Below are 17,912 nucleotides of genomic sequence, written 5' to 3'. Positions count from 1 at the left end.
TCCGCCTTTAATTAAAGATTTCGAGTTTGAATCTAGAATTGCAGAACTCTTTAGTAGAAAGCGGAGTGCTTTACTCCTCTAGATGAACCAACTCAGTGCAAATTTGGATTAACCAAATGATTTTGAATCCGAATTTAAATAAAGAAAAAACATTAGGAAAGGACGGCACATCTCAAGAGAAAGAGACACAAATGGCAAACTTTGGTCATGAGAGGCCACCCATAAAATATCCATAGCTATATTTCAACAGGACGGACACTTTTTAACCGTTGGATCAAACTTAATCCTCACCCTTTATCTATCTCCAAGGCCATAAAAAAAAAAAAAAAAGAACTCCAAGGCTATTACTAGTTCAAACCATCATTACTTGTATATATACTTTACATAACCTAAGCAATAAACTCAAGCCCTTGGGAGAGTTACTCAAAGAAGTTGAAAAACTTGTACTTAAAAAAGTTCCTAGCCAACAAAAAGAATCTTGAAAAATGCGTGAGATTCTTCACATTCAAGCAGGACAATGTGGGAATCAAATAGGATCAAAATTCTGGGAAGTAGTATGTGACGAACATGGGATTGATCCAATTGGAAAATACTGTGGAGATTCTGAATTGCAGCTTGAAAGAGTGAATGTTTATTACAATGAAACTGGAAATGGACGTTACGTGCCACGAGCAGTGCTCATGGACCTTGAACCTGGTACTATGGACAGCATCAAAACTAGTCCTTTTGGACAGATTTTTCGGCCTGATAACTATGTTTTCGGACAATCTGGTGCTGGAAACAATTGGGCTAAAGGCCATTACACTGAGGGTGCTGAACTTATTGACTCTGTTCTTGATGTTGTCCGAAAAGAAGTTGAAAATTCTGACTGCTTACAAGGTTAGTGTACTAGTAGTTAATAAGAAAAAGGGTAAAGTCTCAAAAATACTAGTACTGTAATTTACTAAACGAAATATCTTCATTTTATCATCCTTTATATTTGAGGTCATTCATACCCTCATAGTTAGCAGGTCTATTATTTGCCTTTACTCTGAGGGATCTCCAATTCGAAGTATATAACATAAAGTAATTTTAAAGCATATGTAGTAAAAAATAAAAGGGTTAATTTGGATCTTTTCCGAAAGTATATCTTGTTTGGTAGAAATAGTGTTCACTAGCCACTTTTCGGCCCTGTTTTATAGAAGAGCCACTGTCAAACTCCATGATAATGTCCTGAAGTTTCACATGTGGAATTTTGAACCTACATGATAGTGCTTATTTTTCAATTACTGGGAGTGGCTATTTGTCAGTATTTTGACTCGTGGATCCACATAGACCATAGACCATGCTGGAGCTCCGTTAAATTTAAGAACAAACATAAAACAATTTGCTAATGATAAAGATTTGAAATTGCGAATGTTCCTAAAGTACAATATAAAAATAAATCAAGACATTTTGTATAGTAGAGAAGTAAATTTGAACATTTTCTGTACGAAAAAAACTACATTACTTTTTTCAGAGGAATATGTTCATGTTTTATGATAAAGCAAAAAATATCCAAGTGCAGGATTTCAGGTGTGTCACTCACTTGGAGGAGGGACAGGGTCAGGAATGGGGACACTGCTGATATCAAAGATAAGAGAAGAGTATCCAGATAGAATGATGCTTACTTTCTCTGTATTCCCATCTCCAAAGGTTTCGGACACAGTGGTGGAGCCTTACAATGCCACACTTTCAGTCCATCAACTGGTGGAAAATGCTGATGAGTGTATGGTTCTTGACAATGAAGCTCTCTATGACATCTGCTTCAGGACTCTCAAACTCTCCACTCCAAGTTGTAAGAACAAGCAAAACACCTACATAATTCTCTCATCACCATGACTAATCTTCAGTCGTAATTTCACGTATGGTCACTGAACTTAATCCACTATGACAATAAACTATTTTAGTCATAATAAAGTAACTGAACTTTACGACAAAATCTACCAATCAAGGTGACTTCTACTTTTATAGCGGAAAAGGCGACTTTACTATTGTGGATAAAAGTTCAGTTAAATGTGAAAACAAAATGATTTTGTGATTTTCCAAATAGAAACAATGTGGTCTGGCCCTTCTTGATACTCCACGCATATCAGGAACTTCGAGCTACCTTTTTTACTGTTATAGTGGATAAACTTCAGTTATTATTACGTGACAGAAACATAATTTTGTGACTTTTAATGTTATGGTAGAAAAAGTACAACGACATTAGATTAGCCAGTTATAATTTGATTTAAAATCTAATTTATCTGTGTTGTTGTTGTGATCAGTTGGAGACCTGAATCATCTGATTTCAGCAACAATGAGTGGGGTGACTTGTTGCCTGCGATTCCCAGGCCAGCTGAATTCTGATCTTCGTAAACTAGCTGTGAACTTAATCCCTTTCCCACGGCTTCACTTTTTCATGGTGGGATTTGCACCTCTAACATCAAGAGGATCTCAGCAATATCGAGCACTTACTGTCCCTGAACTGACACAACAAATGTGGGATTCAAAGAACATGATGTGTGCTGCTGATCCTCGACACGGTCGGTATCTCACTGCCTCAGCACTGTTTAGAGGCAAAATGAGCACAAAAGAAGTAGATGAACAAATGATGAATGTGCAGAACAAGAATTCTTCGTATTTTGTTGAATGGATTCCAAACAATGTGAAATCCAGTGTTTGTGACATACCACCTAGAGGGCTTTCGATGTCTTCGACATTTATTGGGAATTCAACTTCAATTCAAGAAATGTTTAGGAGAGTGAGTGAGCAGTTCACTGCTATGTTTAGGAGAAAGGCTTTCTTGCATTGGTACACTGGAGAAGGGATGGATGAAATGGAATTTACTGAAGCAGAGAGTAATATGAATGATCTTGTGGCGGAGTATCAGCAGTACCAGGACGCTACGGTTGAGGAAGATGGTGATTTTGAAGATGAAGCTGGAGAAGATTAAAGGTGTTTGACCAATTTGCTATTACGTATGTTAAGTGCTGCAATGAACCTGAACCGCAATTAGTTTTATATTTCTCTGTTTTGTGCTGCATTTATGCATTTCTGATTTTGGAAACCACTTTATCTTTTATGTCATACTGTTTGCCATTACTCCTTTTACAAGGTCTGAATGTCCTTGCCCAGACTTTGTACTAAAAGGATTTTACTCTACTTAGTAGAATCTAATTGCATGGTTACCTGATATATGTTGATACTTCTTATGATTGTGCCATGAATCTCACTGGCGGATGTTAATCCAAAATTAATAGTGAGCAGATAACTTTTCTTCAGAAGTCACCTGAAGTATGAAATTGGATCATATCACATGAACTTTTTCCATCCTCTCTTTCTTAATGGACGTTTAACGGAAGGGGAGGTTGCAACTTGCAACACAATTAAGAGCTTTAAACTGAAATGGTATAAATGTTTTAAGGGGGAAGTTATATTCTCGGATCAAATTGCATCCAAATGACAGCAAATGAAGAACAAATTCGTCCAAGAGGGAAAAAGCATACTAATATTTTTATCCTAACTAAAATCACAGGTACACAACCCGATTATTATGTGGAACATCAAACATAACATAAAATTACAGCATGGAATGTTCATCTTCAAGAACAACGGGAATGGATACACCGCACATTTGGATAAATCAGTTCTTCTTGGCAATGAACAAGCCCCACCTCTGCTCACCAGATGAACTCCTGACTAGCTTGGACTTCCAACCTCCAACTATTTCATTATAGTCTTGCTGTAATATTAAAATAAGAAAAAGTGAGGGAATCAGTCCACATAATTAACAAGAGGAGGCAAAGTGCACCATATAAGGAAGCACTCACTTCAGAGAACTCATGGATAAATGCCTCTCTTTCCTTCTCCACAGTATCTAACTCCTTTTGCAGAACCTCAATGAACTGCAATCCAAGTACAGAAATTAGGTTGTGCCTATATATTTGCTAGCTTTGCACACAAGTTTAAGACAATATTTGTAAAACACGTACCTGTCCAGTACGATCCTCGGCCACAACTTCATGAAAACCCGCATCTCTGAGCATCTATATCATTGGCCCAAAAAGAAAATTCAAAGAAGCTGTGTGTCAAATGATAAATATGAGGCGAAAAAAGAGGGGACCTATTACATGGAATGTAGTACATACCTGCCCGTATGCTTCGACATCATGTAAATCATAACCCCTTTTCTTAATATAACCTGCAAATTCTTCAGATGCTGGTCCTGCTCTTTTGCAGTAATCACTAATAAGGACTTTGCCTCCTGGTCTCAGCCACTTGTAGAAAGATCTGAACAATGCAGGTTTGTCCTGACAACACACCATTAAAACAACAAATAAATAAACCATGAAATAAGACGCTACAAAGAAATTGACTTCAACAGAGAACGATTCAAGGACAAAACCGAGGGATAATTTGGCATGTAAAGCCCATCCATCACTAAAGAGAAAAAACAAATGAGCAAAATACATTGGTTTCAGAGGAGTTGTAAGATGACCAAGAAGACGAGCTGACATGACACTGTGCCTAAGTTAGCGCAGAAGCATACATACAGAAAGGACATCTTACGGAGATTACAATTTACATGGTATAGCAATTGAAGAAGGAACCAAGAGGAATGAAAAAGAAGTAGAAATAAAGAAGATAATTAGTTGATAAAGATTTTGAAGCTCCACATAGAAGGTAAATTACCTGGATGTGAAGGATAGTATCCCGACTGTATATGACATCAAATGTACCATCAGGATATGTTTTCTTGGTGCAATCAGCAACCTCAAATTCAACAGCACACTTGAGACCAATAGCACGCTCAAGGGCAAAAGATATCATGTTGACAGACAAGTCAATGCCAACAACGTGAACGTCATACTTTTCAGCCATGTAGAAGTCACCTCCTCCAATGCCACAACCAACATCAAGTACCTTTTGGCCAGGCTGAAGATCCAACATGGCTACAAATTCTTTTGTAGTTTCTGCTCAAGAATATATACGGCTCAGAGAATATTTTGTAATTTCGGCTTAAGAACAAGTACTGCCCAGAAACTAAATAATTGGAAAAGAATAAAATAGGATTGCATCGAGCGAGAAGACGCTTGCAAGCAGATATCTCCACAGTACCAAGTGCACACTTTGCATAAAGGTTTAAGGTCTGAGGACATTATTGGAGAACCAATAAACTGGAAGGGGTTCATGGAGCCTCTGGACACTGAGGTTGTGATTGGGTTCTCCGATTAGATTTAAATAAATTGCAAAGGCATCTAAGGGAACAAATGCTTGTCCGGTGGCAAACGCATGGTTGGCTTATAGACATATATATAGTCTCTAGTATGATGAATGAAATAACTGGTATTATCTTCCTATGGTAATCATTGTAAATGTCGTATTAACGAACCCTCTATAGTAGACAAGACCAGAGTAAGATATGTAATCTGAAAGGCATACCAAGTCCTCCTGTGTATGATGAATGAAATAACTGGTATTATCTTCCTATGGTAATCATTGTAAATGTCACATTAACGAACCCTCTAATAGTAGACAAGACCAGAGTAAGATATGTAATCTGAAAGGCATACCAAGTCCTCCTGTGCTTACAAAACCTTGTCCAAAGACACGTTCATATCGCAGTATACCACTACATTTGTACTGAACAGTGTCCAAGAAGCGCTGAAATTCCATGTCATTCTCAGAACCAACCTTCTGCCACGTCCAGCAAATCTGCAAGGTGCAAGCAGCAAGAAAAGAGCGATTGGATAGTCAGGTTAATATTTAACTAACAAAAGGGTTGATGAGGTAAGCATAATTCTACCTGATTTTGATTCTTTTTGTTCCTCACATAAGCTCCGATGCACTTGCAACCAGCAAGAGAAAGTTCAAATGATTTTCCATTACCAGCATTTACATGACATTCTCTGAAAACCTGTGTTTGACAACTATGATTTCAGCTCTTACTATGCTTCCAACGAACAGTTAAGAGATGGGGACCAGAAAGGTCCGGTGTTGAGTAGGAAAGAAGAGTCCAGTCCAAGGAGTGATTTTCGGAGTGATAACTGATAAATGCATCAACTCAAGTCTTTTATACTTCCATTGTGTAAAGAAGGGATTTTGATATTATCTGATAGAAACAGTGGTAATCAAGAGTGCACAATAAAGTTTCAAAGCACTTTAATTTTTTTGGGTACGGTAGAGTTTTAGAGCACTTTATGACAGAAATGTAATCACTTTATTGTGCTCTGAAACCCTACCGTACCCAAAAAATGCCTCATCTTGGGCTCACCAAAGCGAACCACTTAAGCGTGAAAAAAAATAAATTAATAGGTGTAGACAAATAGTTAGTAAACACAGTAACATACTTCAGCCACTGTTGAATTGGATTCGAAGGATATAACAATTTTTCTTAAAAGAACGCAGTTCTGAGAACATCATGTGAGACGACAAAACAGTTCACAGTAAAGCTAAGACCTTTGTATAAAAGCTAGGGTCTCGATAGTGGGTTGGGTTGTTCTTTCGCCTGTGGTCTCCTGATTGATGGAAGCATGACTCTCTGAAAAATATGTAACCACCGATTTTCAACCATTTAACCATTCTCTCAGCAAGATCCTGAACCTGCAGCAACGGTAGAAAAAAGTTCGAATGTTAAAGCAGCAAAAAGTTATACGGCAATTCACTCAGACAAAGGTAATAGGTTGATGAGTGAGGAAGATCTAACACAGACATTTTAGCAACAAGCTATACAAAGGGAATTTTCTAATAGCCGTTTTACTAGTAAGCTAACACCCATTGTAGACGCTGATATCTAGTGGTGAATAAGTCATATAAAGTAGGCTCATTGATCGACAAAAGTAAATGCTGAGATTTAGTACTCAGCGTATCGTTCAAAATACGGTTGTTGAAGAAGTGCTCGAATTATAAATTGCCATATAGGGCTGAATGCAATAGTTTCAAGCTGGACCATTGTGGAAATTAAGGTTAAATACGCATGGCATTAAGTACTACTTTTCGGAGTCCGTGCTGTAAACCATGTTCTTGCAAAGAAAATACTTCATTTTGTTGAGGATCTTGGTATGTCACTTGTTGGAGAAAGACAACGATCTACAAATATTTGACCTGACCTCTAAGTGTAAAATCATATTGGTTTAAGCATGTGTAACTAACATTGTTTAACTTTGTGCCTGTATACTTCAAGATTTTCCTAACCGTGATCTCTCCCCACCACCGTTAAAATATATATTTCTAACAAAATTTTTTGGTTTTTGATAAGGGCCAACCAACAGGTTGAATATTAACTAATATCTAGCAACTGTGTCATAGTCATTCCGTCTTGCGTAATTCGATATCCAAGTTTGACACAATTAACTGGCAACCAATTCTTTGAATAGATGCAACTATAGTGGTTTTCTATGTGGAAGATATGGCAAAAAATAAAAGAGAGAATTTACCTCTTCATCAGAAAGATACATCAGTAACCAGTTAGAAAATATCAAGTCCACCGATTCAGGTGAAAAATTCAAATCTGGAGAAGTCACATCAGCACACATGAACTTGACATTCTTACGGTACCCATTTATGCTTTCATTCTGCAAGGAAGCACAATAAAAGATAAGGATATGCACAAACTTATTCAATAAGTTTATCATTACTAATCAATTGTGAAGAAATGACAAATTAATCTTCTAAACTAATCCTTCTTTTTTTCTTCATCCTAGTAACCCTCTTTATTCACAGCACATGTTGGACGGAGACAGAAAATGGAAATATCTAAAGGGTAAAACAGCCACAAACCTTCTTAATGGCGCCTTCAATAAAGTCCAATGCGATAAGCTGCCCAGATTTCTCGGCTAATTCGCCAGTGAAACGGCCAATACCAGCACCCAGTTCCAAGACAGTTTTCCCTTCATATGGCGGAAGCAGAGAGAGCACCTACATAACCATCCAAAAGTTTCAAATTTGGGGAGATATGTAAATCATTGTGCAGGTTATCATGTCCACCCACAAAACAAACCAATTAGAATATGTGGTTCTGAAACACAATTAAGAACTAAAAAAGTGTTCGTTTCCTCTCACAGCAGGAAACAGATTCCATGAACTCAAATAGGTTGGACAGCCAAAGAGGGAGAGGCTGTAAGGCATCAGTCTACATTATGAACAAAACCCCATATACTAGAATTGAACTTGTCCATGTGAGAAGTTTTAGGCCCAATTCTTACCCCTCATTACTGAATTTCATTACCAATTAAGTTACTTACTGAACGCTGGATCAGCAATACAACTTCCCATTAGACTTCACCAAAGACAATATATACATAGAAAGATGCCTGGAAGATGCTGGACAAATTACGAGCTGAAATAACTACAGGGGATAAAGTAGTAAATATTTCAACTATTTAGCCCGTGTGTCAGTCCCAGCTCCATCAGTCACTAAGAACCGATGACACTACTCATCGTGATTATGCTATATTGTCAATAATCCCACAAAAGAATTGCTATTTTTTTTTTTTTTTTTAATAACCAAAGAATTGCTGTTTTTTTCCCATCAGTCTTCAGCAACTACAATCCCTTGTCCCTGCATCTTATTGAAGTATGATGGAGTCTTTTTAAATTTGAACCTGATGTGCTGTGGATTTTAACTCCGCAAGTAAAATGAATATTTGAAAATCAAACAATAAATCCATATTATTGACTTTTCAGATGACAAACAGGGAATCTCAAAGGCTGCTGAGTTGATGAACCACGGCTAACATGTTATAGGGACTAGTTACCAAGTCAAGTTGATTTGTTAGATGGTCACTCAACTAATAGTTATTATCTCAGAAAGTCACTTTCTTTGTTGAAGAAAATTGGAATTAAGAAGAAAGGTGACTTTCTGCGATAATAATTAGTTGACGACCATCCGAAGAATCCACCCTTACCAATTAACATTTCCTAATATCATTCAAAACAAAAATACCAAAAGGGTATATTCCAAAATGGGATATCAGGGAAAATGACTTGGAGAAACAGTAATTCATAATCAAGACGATCTTAAAAAATATTTACTACTTTACTAATTTATATGTCCAAACAAGATAAATCTAATAAAGTAACAGATCATACAAAGAATCATGAAGTTATATATATACCTCAGGCCTCTCTTCTTTGTCGAGATCGGCAGCTTTGGAGTCGAGCATCATGGCCTCCACAGTAAGTTCCGCAGTGTGCTCTATCCAATAACTCTTCTGAACCTCACGCTCTTGTCCTACACACACATCACATTCACTATCAAAACCTTAACAACAGTCAAATTCAAACAAAGTAATCTCTATGTCCTAATTTATGTCACACTTTTCCCTTATCGAGAGGCAGTTTGACTAATTTTCAAAGATAAATTGGATTAAATCAACTCAATATTTTAAAATTAAAATTTAGATATTAAAAAACTATACGAAAAGTAATATAACATGCAATTCTTCTGTACAGATACAATAATATACAATCCAGCATAAAATATTATATCCACGTAGCCATATTTTTTATTTACATCCACATACATAACCAACTTCCTTTTGCAACAATGTTTAAACACACGGTATACAACATTATACACTTACTGGAGACCATTTCGCGTAAATATTTTCTACAAATAGATATAGAGTGTTATTTTCCCTTTTAGTCAAAGTTGACATTAATTTGAATCTCGAAAAGCGAAAGGAATGAAACAGAGGGAGTAAGAGATAAGTGATAGGTCAACATTACCTGAAGCAGCAGCCATAGTTGTTGTGTAATGATAGACGAATTCGATGAGTTTATTTGAATAGTGTGGATTGATTGGGTATTAATTAGTATGGTATGGGAGAGATAGAGAAGCTAAAAACCCTCAATGGCAAGACGAGATCTAGAGAAGCTCCTGGATCTACGGTTATTGTTTCTACCTTTCTGCTGCATCAGCTAGTTGTCAAACAATGGAAATGAAAATGGGGGAAAACAAACAGGCTGTGTATGTCTTTGATGAATGATATTTATTGGGTTATATAGAGAGAGATATTAGATGGCCAAAATGAGAGAATCGGCGACATGGCTGGTGAAGGTGAAGATATAGAATGTATAGACGATTAATGGGACTGTGCCACGTGAAGTTACTCTAGATTCTCCTAGGCAACTGGACAGTTGTCTACTTTGGAACCGCTATTATAATAATAATAATAATAATAATAATAATAATAATAACAATAATAACAATAATAACAATGGCTCCGTCCACTTTTATTTGTACATAGACAGTCCCTAAACTTTTCTACAAATTTCTCGTAGCCATCTAAACTTAGACTTGTTCCGATTGAACACCATTAGTGTTAAAATAGTGTACCTATTAAATACTTTTGGCTGACATGGCAAAAGAAATGTTCTCCAATCTCCTTAAGTGCGTGAAACAAGTCCAAAATGATTTTTTTTCCAACTTATACACCTAAACTAGTGTCATCTGGCCTAGACCAATATTAAAATTCATTTTGTAGATATTTTTTTAAAAAAATTATGCTCTTGGTTCTCTATTTTTTAACATCAGTTTGACACTTTCGAAAGACTTCTAAAATATTAAAGTACAGAAACGTATCTAAAAGTTAATTAAAAATATTTTCTTAATTTATATATTATTTTTTAAATAAAACAATTGAAAGCTCTTCTAATTTCTATTTTACTAAAAAAAATTAAGATTAAAGTCTTGATGATCCAAATCAATCTTTTTATATGTTAACTTAATCTCATTTGTTTCTTCGACTTGACCCATATTTGGCAAACTTATTTTTTACCAAAAGATATTACAGTACCCAATTAATATAAAAAATATTAAATGCGAAAATATTGTCTTATGATGATATCAATAAAGTTAACTTATAAATAAATATAAATAATTAAAAACTTTGATACTGCAAGTACTTTTGTAGATGTTCTTTTCAAATTAAACCACACAAAAAATATTTAAAAGTCAATGAAATTAAGTTTTTTATATTTTAAGCTTTCTTTTTTACTTCCAAAACATGCATGTTAAAAAATAACTTTTTTTTCTCTTTCTTATTTTTAATTAACTATTTTTGGAAATAGTCGAACTTAAATATTTTGTCCTAAATTATACAAAATATTGATTATCCGATATTTTAAAAAATAATTTTATAAGTAAAAAAAAATATACTTTTTGCAATTGTCTAGTTTTATTATTTTGAGATCTAATTCTATTTTCTTTAATTACGAAATTTCTTAAACTTTTTCAAATATATATATATATATATATATATATATATATATATATATATTAAATTATTTTTTTATAGTTCCTCTTTTAATATAGTCATTTATTAGATGAATTTTATGTTAAAAGTGTGCTATCAGACTAATGAACTATCTTTTTCTATTGAGATGGAAGGACTATAATTTGTATGTTTGATACATTTTAAAAGTATTTAACAATTATAAGTTATTTGTGTTTATGTTTTAATTTAATAGTTAATCCTACTTGAAGTGAAATCTTTGTTAATTACTTATGTTTGCTTGCGTAATGGAAATTTAAAAATAAAAAATGATACATTTAATCGGTCAATGAAAATTTAAAATAGAAAATGATAAATGGTAAATAAAATCAATAAATAATATATAATATTATAATTCAATAATTAAGCCTATATTAAGATATAATTTGAATGACATCATAATTCTTTACATGTCTATAATAATTTTTAAGGAAAAACATTAGTTAAAATAAATTAATAATATTTCCACAAAAAGACTCAAATATGTATGAGTGTGGAGACCACTATAATCTTATTAATGCCATCATTTTAGTGGCATTAAAAAGGCCCTTAAAGTTCTTAAAAATTACAAAAATGTGTGAACATTTACAAAATCATAAAAACTTCAATTAAGGATAAAAAAAAAGGTCAAAAAAAATTACTTGAGGACTATAAAAAATGAAAATTCTCCCTTATATATAATAGTAAAATATCTATAATCTAAATAATTTAAAAAAATTAAATAAAAAAAGACGTCTGTACGTCTTCCTCCCCATCTTCTCCATCACATTCTCCTTATCTCTTCTCCATCACATTCTCCTCATCTCTTTTCCATCTCTTATCTCTCTGTCAGCCATTCTTCTTTTTGTTTTTTTAAACATTTCTTTGAATTCATTCAATTTTTAGTGTAGTTCTTTTAGGATTTTTTTTTTTTCCTTCAACTTGTAGCCAGAAAAAATGGAGATCTACTACAGCCACCTTTGCCACACCACTGTCTTTCTCTCTCCCTCCCTCTCTTCTACCAAAATAAATTATATTCAAAATTAAAAAAATCAGATCTAAAAGAAAAACAGAATCAGATCTAAAAAAGAAAAGAAAAAAATTGGCTTTAGATTTTTATTTTTTCAGAGAGGGGCCGTTTTGGGTTTTGTGGGGTATTTAAAAGTGGTGTTTGGACGGAAAAACAGGGCGGTGAGGTGGTTGAGGGGTCTGTTTTGTGGAGGAGATGAACGTGGCGATGGGGTGGTGTTATAGTGGTGTGACCTGATGGTGTGACGGAGGTGGTAACGGGGTGGTTTATGGATGGAGAAAAAATGGTGGTTTTAATTTTTTGTGAAAAGAGGAAGAAGATAAAGATGGAGATGAGGAAGAAGATTGGTGGTGGAGAAAGGATGGGCAATGACGGGTGGAGGAAAGTAATGGGTGTTTTTTTTTGTGGTTGGGCGGCGGTCAGACGGAGGTGGTGGGGGCTGGCTAAAGTTTACATTTTTTTTTATTTTTTTTTTACTTTTAAGTTCTTTTTTTAATAATTTTTTAACCTCTCTGCCGCATGTTATTTTTTAATTGGTTATTTTGCCACGTCACCGTGAGTGTAATACACACATTTTATATTTTTTGCCGATTGTAAAAAAGGTGTTTAAATGGTACAAATTCGAAGGGGTTTAGGTGTTCAATCCGAACAAGTCTAAGTTTAGGTGGCTACGAGAAATTTGTGAAAAAGTTTAGGGGGCTGTCTATGACTTTGGCCTAAAATAAATTTTTATTTTTATGTGTTTACTTTAGCATATCAAGAAGAGAAAGATAATTTTATTTTTCTATTTTACCCTTAATATTAACTATTCATTTCTCAAAATATTTTCCAAGTCCATTGGAACTATACATTATTAATATGGATATTATAGTAAAATAGGCACTTCATTTACTGATTCTTAAGGGTATACAAATTTCATTGTGGACAAGTAAATATGAGTGAAGGGAGTAAAAGTATAGTAAAATGAAAATAAAAAAAACTACTCTGTTTCATGACAAAGGGGTGTAAGGGCCAAACATACCCATGTATTATTGGAAAAGTGTCAAATATATCCCTCGTTATAATTTAAGTTCAAATATACTCTTATCGTTATACTATTGATTCAAATATACCCTTTTTCCATTAAAATCGTCCACCCTGTGATATTCTATCCTACGGAGATAATATTTAATGAATTATGCGCACGGATTACCACTCATCACCCCTCACTCATTTTACTCCTCTCTTCTTTCACCACTAAAAAAATTCACCCCCTCCATCACCATTAAAAAAGCGAAAAAGGACCTAAAATACCACTGACGTTAACCTTAAAAATATTTTCTTAATTTTTTGGGGCCTAAAATATATTATTTTTTTATTTTTAACAATTTCAAGACAATTAATAATTTCATTTATTACGTGGCGGTTTCTATTTTAATAAAATAATGAAGGTAAACAAAGTCTACCTGATTTTTGGATCCCAAAATATCAGTCCCGAATTTTGACTTAAAGAAACTCCTTAAAGCTTTTCAAATGTTTCTTGGATGGAAATTTAAAAAATAACCTAAAATTATTTTTTAAACACCTCCATCATTTAAACCCGACCTCCAACTAAATAATATTCATTTCCCCTTATTCCCCCAATTAAACTTCAAATCTAGAAATAAATACTTAAAATATTTATTTATGATCTGATTATATATAAAGGTTTAAAAACTTATAATTTTGGGATATTTCAAATAATTATTTAAAAACTTTAAGGACGGAGGGGTATTTTTGACTCAAAATAAGTTCGAGGATATTTACTTTTTTCCAAAGTAGAGTATTTTTGACCCTTTTCCCTAAAATAATTAACTTAAAATAATTAATCTCCCATTTAACATGATCCAACTAAAATTAATTAAATCCCCCCTTTTATCTATATCAAATACCTGAACCGAACCCATTCAACTAATAAGCCCGACCTCGAACGGTATTTACATTTGGAAGATTTAACCAATACATGAAACACTAAAATAACACCATGAAAATGTAAATACACTATTTCTATTTTATTTTTAATTCAAACTTTCAAAGAAATTAGTCAAACTTACCCAAAAAGTAATATTTTTTCTACTTTCTTTTTTTGCATTGCTATATATTGCTTATACATTCATGATTCACCAATAAATAACTCAACATAAAAAGGATCAGTTAAATTGATAAACTTTTTCATAAACACTTGAAGACTTGCCGAATTCATGAGGCATACGTTTCTTGTTAAAGCAAAATTAAATACGTAATTTTCAAATCGAAATTACAACCGTTTAAACACTGTAAGAAACAAACCATGAAACAGAAACACACCGTTTCTTTCAGTGTTTCATGTATTGGTTGAATCACCATCCAAATATCTGCACCGTTCGAGGGCCGAGCTTATTACTTGAATGGGTTTGAGGATTTCTTTTATATGGATAAAAGGAATTTAAAAACAAAATTAGTTGATCGTTAAATGGGGATTAATTAGTTTACGTTAATTATTTTATTAACCAACGAGAAGTTACATAATAAATGAAATCGTTAATTGGGTTTTAAAATGGGTCCGTTAAAAAGTAAGGGTATTTTAAAAGGTTAACACAAGGACTATTCTTTACAAGGTCTATAATAATTTTAAATTTAATAGTTCATGGTATTTTAGGGCCCTTTTCGTGAAAAAGAAACAACAACGGTAAGCATTAAGCACTCAAATATGTATGGTTTTTGTCATTTTTGCACTAAATTCGTTGTACTTTCCACCGTATTTTGCAACCCAAAACGTAGGAGAAATAAAAACGGTAAACGTGAAGACCTTCAAGCTAGCTCAAGATCGTTGCCTAGATTGAAAGATTCAACCCTTAAAATGAAGTGAACGTGTTAAAATTGGCAATTGAATCGTTAAAACTGCCGGTTAAGGATTACAAAGTTCCCAAAAAATTTTATACTTGTCTCTAGAGATGGTTCTCAGATGAATTATCTAGATATATCTACAAAATATATAGTTAGCCTTATCTTCTAACACTACTTAGAATATCTTGATTTTTCGTTAAGATAATTATCCAAGATCCTACACTCTATTCTCCTCGATAACATATCTAATTATTTCTTTACCTCCAAAAATCAACTTTACATTCTTCACTCTCTTAAAGTGATTTTTTAAAACTACTCTCTATGTTGTGTATGAACTCAAACCTTTTTGGGAGTTCCTAAGATCTAAGGAAGATTTTGAATCTTTTTCAATTCAACGAATGAAGATTTTATTAATTTGTCGATACATATAACATCTTTTATGCCAATTTCACGTAGTTTTTTTTTCTTAACAATTGTGTTATCCGGAGAAGCAACCGAGTCGGACGATCTCGACCACCTTTCCTTCGAAGCCTCAATACCAAAGATAGAGCCACCACTAGATTTCCTTTCCAACTCCTCGATAAACCTCGCCCTTCGCAGCTTTCAAAAATCATACTACTTGTATCTCCATACTGAATTGAGCTCTTCAAGGTCAACCTCTTCATTTATTTGACCTGATCTTCTCCAATTTGATCCGAGCTAGTGATTGACTCGATACTAAAAAAACCGAAGACTTCAAAACAACTTCAATGCTTTAAATTTACTATATATAGTTTAAGACACCGTTCGTGTTCTACTTCACCATCTTCACATCCGTATTTTATTACCGCCAGGTGTTGATTTCGGAAAAACCTACCACGTCACTAGTCCGGTCTGAACCCACTGCTTTTTTGTTGACGACACCAATGCGTTCTTTCTCCGTGATGGACCGTATTATCTGGAATCCACGCATCCGCTTTTGTCGAAATGGTAGCAGGTTTAAGGCATCTACTACTCGAGTCTCCCGCCAATGCTTGACCTTCCCCGCCATTATATTTCTTGTTTAGCAACTTTCTAACTTCGATCCATATTGAGATTTTTTGTTCGGCAATATCTTTACGTGGTCCTGGATTTTACCACACCTATAACATTTGAGAGTCTTTTTATAGTTATTAGTAGACTCTCCCTTCTTTTTTGGCGAATTGGAAACACTTTGAGATCGAGAGTGTGGTCTATCTCTAAATGTTTTTCCTTTGAAGTTCCTCTTGTCACATTAAGTTCCCCTTCTTTAAAACATACACTAGCCATTTTAGGCCAGCTCCCGTGTATGACAACAAATTCTCAAACTCCTGGATGGTAGTTGAGCCATCCTTCAATTGATGTAACAAAAGGAATATATTCGCTTCAAACCACAATGATATTTCTTCTCACTCGTGCTTGTAGATAGCCTCGTCGGGGTTTAATAAAGAGATCTCGAACATAAATTCTTAATCTTCAAAAAGTACTCTAACAGATAGATTACCTTGAGTCGTAAGAACAAATTCATTCTCTAAGATCTCGTAGTCGCGCTTTATCCTTCTTATTGAACAAACGATCAAGGGTCCTCATATTTCATTTTATTTACGCCTTATAATATGATCAAACAAGTTGTGAGAGATGGACCTCTTCGATGAACTCGCCTTCGCATTAATTTGCTTCCATTTTCTATTTTTCGATCCGTCAATAGAGGACTTGTGTAACTACTCACTAACATCCCACAAATCCTCTCTCACGTATGCTCCCATGTCTTCCATACCTTGTAATTAGGATTCAACAACTCCATCCCACCCATTAACACGGCCAAAATCCATTTAGAGAAACTAGTTGAATCTACCACTAACTCAATCTTGAAATAAAATCCAGAAGCCAACTACGGCTATGGCTCTGATACCATGTAGAGAAATATAGCAGAAGAAACGGTAAATCGGGAAGACCTTCTACTAACCCAAGATCGTTACTAAGATTGGAAGATTCAACTAAAGAAGAGGAAGCTTTGGAAAAGGAAGTGTTTACTTTAATTGGCTTGAATTGCTTTGAAGTGGGTTGTGTTGGGTTAACTTGAAATTACAATGTTCAAGGCCGCCATTATTTATACTTGTCTAGGGATGGTTCTAGATAGAATTATCTAGATATATCTACAAAATATCTAGTTAGCCTTATCTTCTAACACTACTCTAGAATATCTAGATTTTTCTTTAAGATAATTATCCAAGATCCTACACTAGACTATTCTAGATCCTTGATTAAATATCTAGGATTTTTTGTACCTCCAAAAAATCAACTTTACTTCTTCACACAAAACTCCAAGAAAAAAGGTAAGAGATCAGATGTACCCAGAAAAGAAAAGAAATTATAGTAGGAGATATTGTGCACCCATTTTAGAGTTTAGTGTCCAACTCTTTTTTTTTTTTTAGCGGGGGGGGGGGGGGGAGGGGTGAATCTTTCAATAAATGAAATTGTGTCAATTGAACTTCCGACTCTTCATGGTTGAACAAAGATCAAATGTACTTAAAATGACAATTAACGGTGGTAATGGAAAAGGGTGAAATTTTTGGGGGTGAAAATAAGAGTAAAATGATTTAGAGTGTTGAGGTGACACTACCACGTGACATCCACCTCATTAAATGTCACCGCCACGTAGGATAACGTCCAAGTGGACAACTTTAACGGAAGAAGAGTATATTTAAGCCAATAGTTTAACGGTAGATGAATATTTAGATCAAAAGTATAACGGGGGTATATTTCACCTTTTTCCAACAGTA

The 17,912-nt window shown here is 34.3% G+C and overlaps 2 protein-coding genes across 3 annotated transcripts; one reads left to right on the top strand and one right to left on the bottom strand.

The window, feature by feature from the left end:
- The first annotated feature begins 209 nt into the window (after nucleotides 1-209).
- Nucleotides 210-3,213, top strand: LOC132043987 (tubulin beta chain-like). The gene is made up of 3 exons (XM_059434468.1): nucleotides 210-879; nucleotides 1,547-1,816; nucleotides 2,289-3,213. Exons 1-3 carry the CDS (start codon nucleotides 486-488, stop codon nucleotides 2,954-2,956), a joined length of 1,332 nt encoding a protein of 443 aa, XP_059290451.1. The 5' UTR covers nucleotides 210-485; the 3' UTR covers nucleotides 2,957-3,213.
- Nucleotides 3,214-3,389: 176 nt separating this feature from the next.
- On the bottom strand, nucleotides 3,390-10,083 carry LOC132043986 (phosphoethanolamine N-methyltransferase 3-like). 2 transcript variants are annotated; one of them, XM_059434466.1, is made up of 12 exons: nucleotides 9,733-10,083; nucleotides 9,120-9,235; nucleotides 7,783-7,920; nucleotides 7,440-7,577; nucleotides 6,463-6,606; nucleotides 5,810-5,920; nucleotides 5,577-5,718; nucleotides 4,696-4,976; nucleotides 4,152-4,313; nucleotides 3,996-4,049; nucleotides 3,834-3,908; nucleotides 3,390-3,745 (listed from the first exon to the last, which is right to left on the bottom strand). In XM_059434466.1, the coding sequence occupies exons 1-12, from the start codon at nucleotides 9,746-9,748 to the stop codon at nucleotides 3,647-3,649; spliced, it is 1,476 nt and encodes a 491-aa protein (XP_059290449.1). In that variant the 5' UTR covers nucleotides 9,749-10,083; the 3' UTR covers nucleotides 3,390-3,646. The 2 variants fall into 2 exon arrangements, with proteins under 2 accessions (XP_059290449.1, XP_059290450.1); XM_059434467.1 differs by lacking the exons at nucleotides 9,120-9,235; nucleotides 9,733-10,083 and adding an exon at nucleotides 8,607-8,829.
- Nucleotides 10,084-17,912: the final 7,829 nt, after the last annotated feature.

This window comes from Lycium ferocissimum, unplaced genomic scaffold (genome assembly GCF_029784015.1).
Source record: "Lycium ferocissimum isolate CSIRO_LF1 unplaced genomic scaffold, AGI_CSIRO_Lferr_CH_V1 ctg32, whole genome shotgun sequence".
NCBI classification, from domain to species: domain Eukaryota; kingdom Viridiplantae; phylum Streptophyta; class Magnoliopsida; order Solanales; family Solanaceae; genus Lycium; species Lycium ferocissimum.
The sequence above is the reverse complement of the archived record's forward strand: the minus strand, read 5'-3'. Positions and strand labels throughout refer to the sequence as shown.

Coding starts and splice junctions, on each gene's coding strand:
- LOC132043987 (XM_059434468.1), top strand. CDS start 486: ATGCGTGAGATTCTTCACATTCAAGCAGGACAATGTGGGAATCAAATA. Junction 880..1,546: donor AAATTCTGACTGCTTACAAG/GTTAGTGTACTA, acceptor ATCCAAGTGCAG/GATTTCAGGTGTGTCACTCA. Junction 1,817..2,288: donor CAAACTCTCCACTCCAAGTT/GTAAGAACAAGC, acceptor TGTTGTGATCAG/TTGGAGACCTGAATCATCTG.
- LOC132043986 (XM_059434466.1), bottom strand. Junction 5,921..6,462: donor ACCCTAGCTTTTATACAAAG/GTCTTAGCTTTA, acceptor TGTCAAACACAG/GTTTTCAGAGAATGTCATGT. Junction 3,746..3,833: donor TTATCCATGAGTTCTCTGAA/GTGAGTGCTTCC, acceptor TTAATATTACAG/CAAGACTATAATGAAATAGT.